General features: G+C 36.7%; 1 protein-coding gene across 1 annotated transcript in view; it reads right to left on the reverse strand.

Annotated features, from left to right (window-relative positions):
* PLEKHO2 (pleckstrin homology domain containing O2) overlaps positions 1-16296 on the reverse strand; it is a 177183-nt gene that overhangs the window by 24101 nt on the left and 136786 nt on the right. The window contains exon 3 of the mRNA XM_053717588.1: positions 14430-14546. Within this exon, the coding sequence (XP_053573563.1) occupies positions 14430-14546 (117 nt within the window). The remainder of the gene's footprint in view (positions 1-14429; positions 14547-16296) is intronic.

The raw sequence follows: 16296 nt of genomic DNA on the forward strand, positions 1-16296 counted from the left end.
GCTGGTCAAAACAACAGACCTCCTTGCAGGAAGGCCTTTCGTAGAAAACTCTCCAGCTTCCTATCCATAGACTCTCTGAAAGAAGTACTGTCTTCCAGAGAAAGCTTACGGCTAGATTACGAGTTTTGCGTTATGAGTAAAAAAGCCTCATAACGCTGCTTTTTCACATTCCCGCTGCTATTACGATTTTTGTAAGTATAGCTGTAACGCACACTTTTTTGGCCGTCACGCAACGTAACTACCACACTTTTTAAAAAGTTCACAGCGCCGGTATTACGAGTTTGCCTGTCGGGTCAAAAAGTGAGCGGTACAGCCCATAACTACAAGATCCGTACCGTAAACTGAAAGTCAGTAGTTATGGGTTTTACGTTACAAAGCTGTACCATAAAACTCATAACTAATGTGTTATAAAGTACACTAACACCCATAAACTACATATTAACCCCTAAACCGAGGCCCTCCCGAATAGCAAACACTAAAATAAACTTATTAACCCCTAATATGCCACTCCAGACATCGCCGCCACTATAATAAACATATTAACCCCTAAACCGCCGCACTCCCGCATCGCAAACACTAGTTAAATATTATTAACCCCTAATCTGCTGTCCATAACATTGCTGCAACTTACATTACTGTTATTAACCCCTAATCTGCTGCCCCCAAAATCGCAGCCACCTAACTACACTTATTAACCCCTAATCTGCTGCCCCCAATGTCCCCACCACTATACTAAAGTTATTAACCCCTAAACCTCTGGCCTCCCACATCACTAACACTAAATAAAAATATTAACCCCTAAACCTAACCCTAAGTCTAATGCTAACCCCTTTAACTTTAATTAAAATAAATCTAAATACAAATTACTATAATTACCTAAATAATACCTATTTAAGACTAAATACTTACCTGTAAAATAAACCCTAAGATTGCTATAATATAACTAATAGTTACATTGTAGCTATCTTAGGTTTTATTTTTATTTCAGGGGTAAGTTTGTATTTATTTTAACTAGGTAGACTAGTTAGTAAACAGTTATTAACTATTTACTAGCTACCTAGTTAAAATAAATACAAAGTTACCTGTAAAATAAAACCTAACCTGTCTTACACTAACACCTAACATTACACTTAAATTAAATAAATTACATTAATTAAATACAATTAACTAAATTACAAAAAAATAAACACTAAATTACACAAAATAAAAAATTAATTATCAAATATTTAAACTAATTACACCTAATCTAATAGCCCTATCAAAATACCCCCCCAAATAAAAAAAACCTTGCCTACACTAAACTGCCAATGGCCCTTAAAAGGGCCTTTTGAGGGGCATTGCCCCAAAGAAATCAGCTCTTTTACCTGTAAAATACAAATACAAACAACCCCCAACAGTAAAACCCACCACCCATCCAATCAGCCAATAGGATTGAGCTTGCATTCTATTGGCTGATTGGAAAAGCCAATAGAATGCAAGCTCAATCCTATTGGCTGATTGCATCAGCCAAAAGTATTTTTTCTACCTTAATTCCGATTGGCTGATAGAATTCTATCAGCCAAACGGAATCTAAGGGACGCCATCTTGGATGACGTCATTTAAAGGAACCGTTATTCAGTAAGAAGACTCCGGATGAAGCGGATGTCTTAAAGATGGAGCCGCTCCACGTCGGAAGGATGAAGATAGAAGATGCCGCCTGGGTGAAGACTTCTGCCCGTCTGGAGGAACACTTTGCCCGGCTTGGATGAAGACTTCTCCCAGTTTCGTTGAGGACTTCGGCCCGGTTGGATGAAGACTTCTGCCGCTTCCTTGAGGATGGATGTTGGGTCTTCAGAACAGTAAGTCGATCTTCAGGGGGTTAGTGTTAGGTTTTTTTAAGGGTTTATTGGGTGCGTTTTATTTTTAGATTAGGGTTTGGGTGCAATAGAGCTAACTGCCCTTTTAAGGGCAATGCCCATCCAAATTCCCTTTTCAGGGAAATGGGGAGCTTAGGTTTTTTTAGTTAGTGTTTTATTTGGGGGGTTGGTTGTGTGGGTGGTGGGTTTTACTGTTGGGGGTATTTGTATTTTTTATTTACAAGTAAAAGAGCTGATTTCTTTGGGGCAATGTCCAGCAAAAGGCCCTTTTAAGGGCTATTTGTAGTTGATTGTAGGTTAGGGTTTTTTTTTTATTTTGGGAGGGCTTTTTGATTTTCATAGGGCCCTTAGATTAGGTGTAATTAGTTTAAATCTTTGATAATTTCTTTTTTATTTTGTGTAACTTAGTGTTTATTTTTTTGTGTAACTTAGTTTTTGTTATTTTTTGTAACTAAGTTGTTAGTTTTTTGTAACTTAGTAATTTTTTAGTGTAGATTTAAAATATTTGAGTAGGGTTAGGTGTTTAAATATATAATATAGTTAATTTAATTTGTAGTTTAATGTAGTTTTAGTATAATAGTTATGGTAGATTAATTATTAGTTTAATATATTTGAATGTAATTTTAGTATAACAGTTAGGGTAGATTAATTATTAATTTAATATATTTTAATGTAATTTGAGTATAACAGTTAGGGTAGATTAATAAAAGTTTAATATAGTTTAATTTAATTCTAAAGTTAAGTTTAAATTTATTATAAGATAGGGATGCGTTAATATTTAATATAAAGTTAGTGGGTTGTTAGGTTTAGGGGTTAATAGGTTAATTTAGTATATGGCGAGATGGGGGTCTAGCGGTTTAGTGGTTAATAACTTTATTTAGTTGCGGTGGGTTCCGGGAGCGGCGGGATAGGGGTTAATAAGTATAATGTAGGTGGTGGCGGTGTAGGGGGGCATATTAGGGGTTAATAAGTATAATGTAGGTGGCGGCGGTGTAGGGGGCGGAAGATTAGGGGTTAATAACATAATGTAGGTGGAGGGGGGCTCCGGGAGCGGCAGGATAGGGGTTAATAAATTTATTAGAGTGGCGGTGGGCTCCGGGAGCGGCGGGATAGGGGTTAATAAGTTTATTTAGTTGCGGAAGGGTCCGGAAGCAGCGGGATAGGGGTAAAACAGTGTAGTATTATAGTGTCTGTGTTTAGTGACAGTATACCAATAAAGCTGGGAAAAAGCCAAAGAGCAGCGAGATCAATGACTGTCAGTTAACAACAGTCCGCTGCTCATCGCCCCTTATTTGGTGCGCAGCTTTTTGAAAGCTTTTTTTGGTAACTTTGGAGAACGTATTCAGGTCCGCGGCAGCGAAGTTAGGCGATGTCAGGCGAGCGTATTGGTGCCGTCGAATGCAAGTAAGTTGACGGCTTGATAAGTAGGCCTCCATGAGGGGTGTTGGTTCTTAAATGTAATAAGGAAATATGCTTTTATACCAAGACAATCAAAGATCTTCAAAACTTTCTCCTTAGACCCTGGCTATGTTTTTTTATGCAAGAGTACATCACTGTTCACAACATTTGGACATTCAAGTGTATTACAATTATTTGGGGAACAAACATATAGTCCGATTAACTAATCAAACTTTGTTAATATCAAACCATTATCAAATCAAGCATAGAAGGTTATGCATAAGAGGAGCAAGCATCAGCGGTGATCACAAAAGGATAGGGCAGCACTGTATGACCTTGAGGATTAATCCATGCGAATAGTGGGGGTCCACAGGCAGGGTTATGGCTTACGGGCCATATGCTGGAGAAATCTGACTTAGAATGTTAATTTAATAAAACACAGCTAACTAAATGATAAACAGCTAATTATTAACTAAGTTTTGTAACAACATTTGATTAATCTACCCCCTAGAGTTTGTGGTCAGCATTTTGCACCCCACATTTTATTGTCTAGAATCAATTCTAGTTACTAACATTTATGCAATCACAAGACTACAGTGTTATTTGTTTTTACTTTTTTTTTAAACCCAAAAGATTTCCTTGAATTATTTTACAGTTGAATGCACATTTAGTCAGAAATCTGATTTGTAATAAAAGTACAATAAATGTTTAATTCTGACATCTTACTTTTGATTGGAGACGAAGTGGTTAATTAGGTGACCTGCCTCTTACATGGAGAGCTGTGCTGACTGCTTCCTGACAAGCAGCCTTTTTGAGGAAGTTACCTCTTCACTATGAGTCATTGCTAATTTAACAGATTACTTGCCGGGAAAACAAAACAAAAATAAAAATTAAACTTTAGGAGGTGAATATGGCGGGGGGTCAAATTATGCACCCCCCCCCAATAACTATCGCAAAGTTCCATTCAGAATCTATGATCATCTTTGTATCAATAACTCTAAGCAAATAAAACAACAGCAAATCTATTTAGTGGGTCCTCGCTCAAATGTTAATAAACTTGCAGACTGCACAGGTGCAAATACTTGGGGAGAATGACAGCCACTAATAAGATCTGTATCTGTAGATTTTGTACACATATGAAGCTTTAGGTGTCTGGAGAATTAAAAATATATTAAACATGTTTTGCTTTTGCGTAAATGTTTTTGTTCCATGTTACTTAGAAAGAAGGGCAAGATTACAGGTTTGCGGGCGCGCTATAATTAATCAGACATTACAAGTGGCTGGTTATTGCTACCGTGAGCTCGCGGTAGCAATTAGCGCTTATAAAATTAACCAGAGATCAGATCTGTAGTTAATTTTATAAATGTGCCCCAAATACAGTCTAGTGTATTTTATTAAACAAATAAGATAGCTGCATCTTTATTTTTGTAATAAAATAACTACACTAGGCAGTATTTTGTGGCTTAAGTTGACAGGAGTGGGGTGTTAGAAAAAAAAAACAGCACTGAAAAGTGCCTTTACATTGTGTTGTGGTCTATGGGAACGGTGTGTGCCCAGTAAATATATATGCATATGCTTATATACATATATACATATATATTCATGTGTTAATATGTGTATATACACATATTAATACAAATATATATGTATATAATCATATACATATATATTTAAATTTGCTGCCATAGCTGTTCTACTTACCCCCTTCGCTGTGCTTAGGTTCTGATACCTATGGAAGCGCATTTTGTGAGCGCAATGCTTCCCAACAATGCAAACACAAAGTCATCTTCACACTGCTGACAGCTTGTAATATCAGCTGGCCCCAAAAAAGAAAATTCTGTTACATAGGTTTTCTTCAAAACACTATAAAATGCCTAAACTACCTCTTGGTTTGCAGCATTTTGAAGAAAACCTTGGTTACACAATTGTTTTTGGGTTTTGTGTGTATGGAATAATAATTTTTAACAATAGAAACAGATTTTGCTGGCAGATAAGAACCATAAGCCAAACAAGTCTGCCCATATTTCCTATAAAGTGTAATTTTCATTAGTTCATAGGATAGCAAATAGGTGTATGCTCTCAGGTATTCTTGACATCCCACACAGTGCTTGTCTTTACCACATAAAATGGACGTTTATTCCATGAAACAACCACAATTTCCACAAAGAATAACTTCAGCAAATTACTCCTGAACCTACTAGCTGTTAGATCATAACTCCTTGTTGTTGCTCATTTTTTGAAAAATACTTTCAGCCCCATCTTTGCTAAGCCCCTATATATATATATATATATATATATATATATATATATATATATACATATACATACAGTATATATATTAAAGTATTCTGTTCTTTTACTACGTTTCTAACCCCTGTAAGGGAGGTAAATATTTAAAAAGTCAAAGTTGTGCTCCTGTGCTACTTCAAATAAGCATATAGCTGTTGAACCAATCAGGAGTAGGCATACATGCATATTCTTCAGTCACTAGCAGTATCCTCATCTGGAGCAGAATGCAGGTGTTCTAGGAGTGCAATTGTAACACATGCTTAACCCGTCTGAAGTAGTTAAACATAAATGAAAAGGGAATTTGTTTAAAAATAAAATGCTGTGACAAAATAGAGAATTTTATCTTTACACATAAATATCCTTTAAAAGGCTTTCTTGAACAAGCACTAAAAAAATAAAAATGAACTATTGAAATGTCATATTTTCATTTCTCTCATCAGGAGAATGGTGCTTTTGTTGTTCATTGTAGAGGCCCGTGGTCAGGTTGTTAAATGCTGATATCTTTTTCACACTGTGCAGCATGCAGTGTCCCAGGAGAGAGGGTGGTGCAGAGTTTAAACTTTGAAATTCCATCATGCATGTGCTAAAACCAGGATTTCTCTGCTTTTTCATTTTTGATTCAGAGTAAAAAAAATGCAATTCAATTATTTGAGACCAAACAGGGTTCATTATATTAAGGTGACCAGGGGCGCGATCCGATATCGATCGCAGTTTGCGGCGCAAGCGAGGGAACCGGCGTCGCCCGCAGTTTCAGCTCGCAACTCGAGCCATCCCATATAGGTCGCCGTCAGATGCTAACGTGCCGTAAGTCTCACAAACCAGCGATGTCCAGAAATCTGCGTAAGTACAAATTTCTGGCGTCGCCAGTGACTTGCGCCACGTTAGAATCTGCCGGCGCCTATAAAACCTGACTAAAGTTTAAAACACCCGCACTGTCTAACACGCCTCCCTAACATAGCCCGCACTGTCTAACACGCCTCCCTAACATAGCCCGCACTGTCTAACCCTCTATCCGCTATCCCCCCTCACTATCCTAACAATAAAAAAGCTATTAACCCCTAAACCGCCGCTCCCGTACCCCGCCGCAACCTAATAAAGTTATTAACCCCTAAACCGTCGCTCCCGTACCCCGCCGCCATCTATATTATATCTATAACCCCCTAAATATATTAAAATTATTAACCCCTAATGTAAGCCCCTTACACCGCCGCCATCTCTATTAAAATGATTAACCCCTAATTTAATCTACCTACCCCGCCGCCAGCTATATTATCTATATTAACCCTAAGTATATTATAGTTAATATAGTTATTACATTATATATATTAACTATATTAACCCTAATTATATTAGGGTTAATATAGTTACTATAGTATTTATATTAACTATATCTAACACTAACACCCCTAACTATATTTATATTAAATTAATCTAATTAATTTATAAACTAAAATATTCCTATTTAAATCTAAATACTTACCTATAAAATAATCCCTAAGATAATCCCTAAGATAGCTACAATATAATTAATAATTACATTGTAGCTATGTTAGGGTTAATATTTATTTTACAGGTAAATTGTTAATTATTTTAACTAGGTATAATAGATATTAAATAGTTATTAACTATTTAATATCTACCTAGTTAAAATAATTACCCAATTACCTGTAAAATAAATCCTAACCTAAGTTATAAATACACCTACACTATCAATAAATTAAATAAAGTACAAACATCTATCTAAAAATACAATTAAATTAACTAAACTAAATTACAAAAAAAAACAAACACTAAATTACAAAAAATAAAAAAAAGATTACAAGATTTTTAAGCTAATTACACCTATTCTAAGCCCCCTAATAAAATAATAAACCCCCAAAATAAAAACAATTCCCTGCCCTATTCTAAATTAAACATATTTCAAAGCTCTTTACCTTACCAGCCCTTAAAAGGGCCTTTTGTGGGGCATGCCCCAAAGAATTCAGCTCTTTTGCATTCAACAAATACAATACCCCCCCCCCCCCCATTACAACCCACCACCCACATACCCCTATTCTAAACCCACCCAAACCCCCCTTAAAAAAGCCTAACACTACCCCCCTGAAGATCTCCCTACCTTGTCTTCACCACACCGGGCCGAACTCCTGATCCGATCCGGGCGATGTCGTCCTCCAAGCGGCAAAGAAGAATTCTTCCTCCGGCGATGTCATCCTCCAAGCGGCAAAGAAGAATTCTTCCTCCGGCGACGTCTTCCTCCAAGCGGCAGCAAAGTCTTCATTCTTCCGGCGGCATCTTCAATCTTCTTTCTTCGCTCCGCCGCCGCGGAGCATCCATCCCGGCCGACTGCTAAACTTGGAATGAGGTACCTTTAAATGACGTCATCCAAGATGGCGTCCGCCGAATTCCGATTGGCTGATAGGATTCTATCAGCCAATCGGAATTAAGTTAAAAAAATCTGATTGGCTGATTGAATCAGCCAATCAGATTCAAGTTCAATCCGATTGGCTGATCTAATCAGCCAATCAGATTGAGCTCGCATTCTATTGGCTGATCGGAACAGCCAATAGAATGCGAGCTCAATCTGATTGGCTGATTGGATCAACCAATCGGATTGAACTTGAATCTGATTGGCTGATTCAATCAGCCAATCAGATTTTTTTAACTTAATTCCGATTGGCTGATAGAATCCTATCAGCCAATCGGAATTCGGCGGACGCCATCTTGGATGACGTCATTTAAAGGTACCTCATTCCAAGTTTAGCAGTCGGCCGGGATGGATGCTCCGCGGCGGCGGAGCGAAGAAAGAAGATTGAAGATGCCGCCGGAAGAATGAAGACTTTGCTGCCGCTTGGAGGAAGACGTCGCCGGAGGAAGAATTCTTCTTTGCCGCTTGGAGGATGACATCGCCGGAGGAAGAATTCTTCTTTGCCGCTTGGAGGACGACATCGCCCGGATCGGATCAGGAGTTCGGCCCGGTGTGGTGAAGACAAGGTAGGGAGATCTTCAGGGGGGTAGTGTTAGGCTTTTTTAAGGGGGGTTTGGGTGGGTTTAGAATAGGGGTATGTGGGTGGTGGGTTGTAATGGGGGGGGGGGGGTATTGTATTTGTTGAATGCAAAAGAGCTGAATTCTTTGGGGCATGCCCCACAAAAGGCCCTTTTAAGGGCTGGTAAGGTAAAGAGCTTTGAAATATGTTTAATTTAGAATAGGGCAGGGAATTGTTTTTATTTTGGGGGTTTATTATTTTATTAGGGGGCTTAGAATAGGTGTAATTAGCTTAAAAATCTTTTTTTTATTTTTTGTAATTTAGTGTTTGTTTTTTTTTGTAATTTAGTTTAGTTAATTTAATTGTATTTTTAGATACTTTATTTAATTTATTGATAGTGTAGGTGTATTTATAACTTAGGTTAGGATTTATTTTACAGGTAATTGGGTAATTATTTTAACTAGGTAGATATTAAATAGTTAATAACTATTTAATATCTATTATACCTAGTTAAAATAATTAACAATTTACCTGTAAAATAAATATTAACCCTAACATAGCTACAATGTAATTATTAATTATATTGTAGCTATCTTAGGGATTATTTTATAGGTAAGTATTTAGATTTAAATAGGAATATTTTAGTTTATAAATTAATTAGATTAATTTAATATAAATATAGTTAGGGGTGTTAGTGTTAGATAGAGTTAATATAGTTAATATAAATACTATAGTAACTATATTAACCCTAATATAATTAGGGTTAATATAGTTAATATATATAATGTAATAACTATATTAACTATAATATACTTAGGGTTAATATAGATAATATAGCTGGCGGCGGGGTAGGTAGATTAAATTAGGGGTTAATCATTTTAATAGAGATGGCGGCGGTGTAAGGGGCTTACATTAGGGGTTAATAATATTAATATAGCTGGCGGCGGTATAGGGGGATTAGATTAGGGGTTAATAATTTTTATATAGGTGGCGGCGGTGTAAGGGGTCAGATTAGGGGATAGATAAGGTAGATGGCGGCGGTTTTAGAGGCTCACAGTAGGGGGTTAGTTTATGTAGATGGCGGCGGGGTCCGGGAGCGGCGGTTTAGGGGGTAATAACTTTATTAGGGATTTGGGGGGGGGGATCGCGGTTGACAGGGAGATAGACATTGCGCATGCGTTAGGTGTTAGGTTTATTTTAGAAGATCGCGGTTGACAGGGAGATAGACATTGCGCATGCGTTAGGTGTTAGGTTTATTTTAGCAGTTAGTTTAGGGAGTTACGGGGCTCCAATAGTCAGCGTAAGGCTTCTTACGGCTGCTTTTTGTGGCGAGGTGAAAATGGAGTAAGTTTTCTCCATTTTCGCCACGTAAGTCCTTACGCTGCATATTGGATACCAAACTGCGCGGGTTTGGTATACCTGCCTATGGCCCAAAAAACTGCCGGCGACGGCAGAAATATACGCGCGTAACTTCTAGCTTACGCCGTATATAGGATACCAAATCCGCGCAATTATTGGCGTCGCCGGCTTTTGCGGGCGACGCTTTATATCGGATCGACCCCCAGATATTTAAAATGAAATCCGGGGACATTTTTTTTTATACCCCTTACCATCAATTATATTTTTCCCCTACAATCATCACTTGCAAAACTAACCGGCCAGGTCAAATCCCGCTTATGTGTTTAATCCCTGCTTTGTTCGCCTCAAAAAAAAAAAAGGCCTAGTAAAATTTAGAAATCCAGGTGGTTTCCCACATTGCTTCCCTATCTTCTACCACTAGTCCAATCCATTAATCGAGGTTGAGGATTCCAGGCCTGTATAGGTCCAGCTCAAACACCTACATACAAATAAAGTTATTTCTTGATAACCTTATTTTTTGATAGAGAACTAGAATTCCTTTTTTAACATGCACATGTTACTCAAAGCCAAAGATACACATCTCTAATATACGCTTTAGGAATAATACCTCATGATAGGTCACTACTAAAATCAATCACCAAAAGATACCCCTACTTTTTAGTTGTTGACCAATCAAAATCTTAGAAAGATTACATACTTCTAAACATTCCAATTTAACATACTAGACCTACCTAACAAGGGCTCAGCCTCTCGATTCCTTTGAGCCTGCACATATATAACATGCTTCCGCTATTAACTAAACACTAACAACCAATGAGAGCTTACCTTGCACCTTTGAGCCCTTGAAAGCGGGGCTGGCAATCCCATGCAGCACCTCCCAATCTATACAGAGAGGGGTCCGAAGCGTTTAGCTTCAATTGCGCTGTGAGCACCAGAGGGGAAGTATTCAGGGGAAACACAACTAATCAGTGTCTAAACATGCACAGGGCTTTGACTGTCTTCCCGGGGACAATCCAGGGACTTTCCCTTAAAATCGGGGACATCTGGTCACCCTAATTATATGATTCACAAAAAGTTTTTGTTAGATTTCATTTTTTCTTTTGTTAAATTATCTTTAATCAGTACATTTTTTTTTTTTTAGAAACTCTTTATGTACTTTGAAAACTTAGGGCCAGATTATGAGTGGAGCGCAAAATTGCGCTTATGCAAGTGCAATATTAGTGCTTTGAAAACTTAGGGCTAGATTACTAATGGAGCACAAAATTGATCTTACGCAATCGCGATATTTGCGCTCCACTCACGTTCGCATTGCAGGGAGGCTTTGTCTACAAAGGGAGCCTCGTTCTCCTGCCGTGAGACACGGCAGAATACCTAGCGCAGCAAAGGGGGTAAGTTGCACAGCAATTGGCAGCAAATTTTAAATGTTTATGAATATATACATATATATTTATGTGTTAATATGTGTATATATATGTGTATAAGCATATACATACATATTTTGAGTGATTACACAGTCCCCATAGACCGCAATGTAAAGGCACTCTTTAGTGCGTATTCTTTTTCAACAAGGGATGCTAAGAGAAATAAGCACATTTGAAAACAGAAGTGAATTTAAAAGTGTCTTAAAATGACATGCTCTATATGAATCAGGCAAGTTTAATTTTGACTTTCCTATCCCTTTAAGTTTCGGGACAATTGGGGGACATTTTTAAAATTAACCCCTCCTACGCTAACCTCTTTATGGGGTGGTGGGAGCTGTCCCATGTCTTTGGAGATAGAAATCCATATATAGGGGCCGATTTATCACGGCCCGAATGGCTCGCCAGAAACAGGAGTTAAGACCGCTGCTCCTTAACTCGTCTGCTGCCTCTGAGGCTGCAGACATCAATCCGCCCGATCTCATACGATTGGGTTGATTGACACCCCCTGCTAGCGGCAGATTGGCCGCAAATCTGCAGGGGGCGGCATTGCACAAGCAGTTCACCAGAACTGTTTGTGCAATGTTAAATGCCGACAGCGTATGCTTTCGGCATTCAGCGATATCGTCCGACAAATGATAAATCAGCCCCAAGTCCAGTCTTTTATTGAATATCTCAATCAAAACGAATGTAACCTTAAATTTACATGCACTTGGGATAAGTCAGTTATACCCTACTTAGATCTCCAAATGAGAGGTGACCTCTAGCCTATATAGGAAACCAATATCATCAAATACATTATTACATACAAGGAGTTTGCACCCAAAACACTGTCAATTTGGTATTGCTAAGGGACAATTTGTCCGAATTAAAGCAATTGTTCTCATCCCTCCGACTTTGTTAAAGAAAGTGAAGATTTGAACCTACGCCTGTCTCAAAGAGGTTATCCCCACCATATACTAGAAAAATAATTTAATGCAGTAAAAAACATAAACAGACAGAACCTTTTAAATTCACACAGACAAAAAGAAAGTATGAGGAATAAATATCTACTGTTTGTAACCACTTTCTCTTCCCAGTATAATAAGATTTGTAAAATTATTAAAAAAACATCTGTCCCTATTCTTTTGGGGGTTGAAGTTATTGCACCAATAATTAGGGAAGGGTGTCACTTTGTGAGTAGAATGAACAAAACACTAGGGAACATTTTGGCACCTAGCATGACCTGGCAAAAAAGTGATCTGGAACACCAGACATCATGGTTAACTTGTAAAGGGCACTAAAAATGTGGTGGTAAAACATGTAAAGCATGCAGTCATACCTCGGTATGTAAAACTTTTCAGTCCACTGCCACTCAAAAAGTATATACCTTAGATACTTGTACTAATTGCAGAACAAAGTTTGCTATTTATCTTGGTTGGTGTGAGGTCTGCAAGCTACAGTATGTAGGCCGTACCATCAGGGAGACACGAGAATGCATACGTAAACATCTAAACGATATAGATAACTCTACACATTGTTCTGCCTTAGCATCACATTTATTAATGAGCATCAGAGCTTAACCAATCATTTAAAATGGTGTATAACAGAAATGGTTGAGACCCCCTAGTGGTGGAGATATCCATGCCCTTATAGCAAAAAGGGAAGCCTTTTGAAGTTTTAATCTAAGAATTAGAGTTCCACTAGGTTTTAATATTAAAGGGACAGTCTAGTCAAAATTAAACTTTCATTATTCAGATAGGACATGTAATTTTAATCAACTTTCCAATTTACTTTTATCATCAAATTTGCTTTTTTTCTCTTGGTATTCTTAGTTTAAACTAAACCTAGGTAGGCTCATATGCTAATTTCTAAGCCCTTGAGGGCTGCCTCTTATCACATGCTTTTTAAATTGTTTTTCACAGCAAAAGACTTGATAGTTCATGTGGGCCATATAGATAACACTGTGTTCCGGCACAGGGGGTTATTTAAGATTTAGCACAACACAATGCTAAATTTAAGACAATAGATAATAAACAGACACAGTCATGTGTTCAGGGGGCTGGAAGAAGGTTCCTAGATACAAGGTAATCACAGAGGTAAAAAGTATATTAATATAACTGTGTTGGTTATGCAAAACTGGGGAATGGGTAATAAAGGGATTATCTATCTTTTAAAACATTAACAATTCTATTGTAGAAAGTCCCTTTAAGGCAGACATAATTAACTTTTGGCAATAATGGGAATGGCTATCTAATACTACCGCATGTATATTAGGGCTATATGTGTCCTGTTTCCTTATATTCAGTAAATAAGATCGAAATAAGGGTCTCATATACAAATTGATTTACTTGGTGATGTGTCAATCCTATATTTTAACCCTCCGTGTTACACTGTGTACTTGTTTGCTTAATGCTGGGCATAAAATAGATACTGGCTAGGATGTAGCTATTAAAATTGTGGATTGTAACATAACTATGTACTAAATAAGTTTTCTAGGTAACATAATTATGAGCTTTATTTATGCATCTTGCTTACTATATGAATGCATTACCATGTGTGTATATATTCCATAAAGAGGCTTGTTATGTCACTGAGCCTATCCGGTTGCAGCAATGAGTTTAAATGTTTGCTTGTTGGAAAAGAGTAACACAAGTCTATGAATAAGGTGAGTGACAGCCGAAACGCGTAAGACTCTGTTACCATTCACACTTGTTTTTATCTTTCTCCTGATTCTGCAATAAATTGTTGGACTTTTATATCTTTGTGTCCACCTGTCGTGTTGTTCCTGCATCTCACCTTTGACTTATAATTGTTCCTCTGTAATTGATGTATTATTAATATGTATTTAGGTTTATGAATAAGCTTACAGCAATCAAAATGCACGAGATCAGGTCAGTTGCCGCTATTTTGTATGTATGTGTATGTCATTTTCCATGTCGTTTTTTAATCTTTTTCCATAAATGCATCGATTTTACCAGATTGAGTTCTGACGACCAGTAACTATCATTTTTAAAGTTTCTGGGGAAAAAAACCCTCAGGAAATGTTGACAAAAAGCTGATACTTTAAAACTTGCATAAAATGTGCATTTATGTGATTATAGTGTATAACAAACCCATGCACTAAATATTTACTAGATATTTACCTTGCTTCCCAGAGTTGGTATGAGAGAAAAGTGTCTCTTGCGTTTAAGGAAGGCATTCTGAACCTGACATCGGTCATAGCTGCCAAGCTCCACAGTCTCGATACATTTCTGTTCATCCTGTACAGTGAAACAACAAACTTTTAATGACAAGATCTCTCTTTGGATAATTTGCTGCTAGCAAAATAATGTTACAACTGCTATCCTCATTTACATGAGTAAATTACTCTGGTATGTTTTTTTCCCAAACCTAAAATAATAATGTGATAACCACTGAAATTACAAATAAATTGATTAATTTATTTTGCTATCTATATGGTTTGTTGATGATTATAAAAATGATTTAAGCCTTGATCACCGTTACCATAGTTGACGTTTAAAGGACCACTAAATACAGAAGAATTGAATAATTGACAACTACACAATACATAAACAATGCAATAACGCTTACTTTGAAATGGGCAGTATAATATTTTCTTGCAAAATGTCAAAGTTAATCTAATTTTGCCTCCGCCTGTATCATGTGACATCCATTATCCAATCACAAACTGCATATACGTATATACTGTATACTTTCGCACATGTTCATTAAGAGCTGGAGCCTCAGAAATGTTGCATATAAAAATAATGTGCAGGTTTTGATAATGGTATATTGAAAGTTTTTGTTTTTTTTAATTGCCGACTTTCTCTAAATTAATTTTGACTTAGTGTCCCTTTAAGTGATCATTTTATGTCAAACAATATTTTTTAAATGCTTCTGTCTGGTACTTTAGTTCCCACTGAGGCCCAATGATCTAACACTCTGACGAGATAATCTAAGAAGTCTTGTCAGTACTGCCAGGTCCCACAAAGAAGTTTAGAATTGTTTTAGCTTGAGAGCTATATAAATAGCTACACTGGGTTCTGGATGTGAAGGATAGACACCTATATTACAATATGTCAGAAAGTTTTTGATCCTTAAGCCTTTAGTCTTCCCACAAGTCCTAAAGAAATGAATGTAAATCCGTTCAGTTTTTTCTTTATTACGAAAGGTGTGGATATTTGTTAATTTTCACTAGGGATAAACTAGGATTTTTAGAAAACATTGCAAAAAAAACAAAAAAACAAACAGAAAAAACAACACGTAAATTAGAATTGGGAAGGAGATATAGCTCATGGATATTAGTTTCCAGGTCTTGAGACATACAGCTTTAAATACTTTAAATCTTTAAACTATGAATATTTTGATGTTCCATATAAATCATCAGGAAAGAAAACAGCAAAAATGGTTTTTTTTGGAGTATGTGCACATGTAGTTTTTAAAACCAAAAAATTAAATCAAATTTGTTGTCATTTTCAAATGATTTAATTTTATATTAGCTTAGGAAATGATACCCAGATTTTAAATTCAATTATAGTATAGCTGAAATGTATATCAATGGGTATTGGCCAGTCAGACAGACAAGTCACAAAAGTAAAAAAATAAATAAATAGCCTAGCTATATGGTCCCTCAGACTGGATTTATTTTCACTATATGGAGCCTAAGACATTTTAGCACTAATATAAAACTTTGAATAATGTTGCACAACTCTTAATGCTGTTTAAAATTCTGTTTTGAGACGTGTTTGGTCTATCAGACACTCACTATACAGTTAATTGTGATCTTATAACTTCTGTGGATTTATTTGGATTTCTTTTGTATTCTCTTGTGAGTTAATTTGGATTTCTTTTTTATTAGCATTGCATTTTAAGACTTACAATTGTTCTTATTAGTGGTCATTTGTTTCAGTGGTTAGCCCAGTATTGCTTCTAGCTTTCGGTGTGAGTTTCATATCTAAGTGTTTTGGAACAATGTCTACTCTAGCTCCAGATTCAATATTATTCTTATTG

The sequence above is a fragment of the Bombina bombina genome, chromosome 6 (genome assembly GCF_027579735.1).
Source record: "Bombina bombina isolate aBomBom1 chromosome 6, aBomBom1.pri, whole genome shotgun sequence".
In the NCBI taxonomy this organism is placed as follows: domain Eukaryota; kingdom Metazoa; phylum Chordata; class Amphibia; order Anura; family Bombinatoridae; genus Bombina; species Bombina bombina.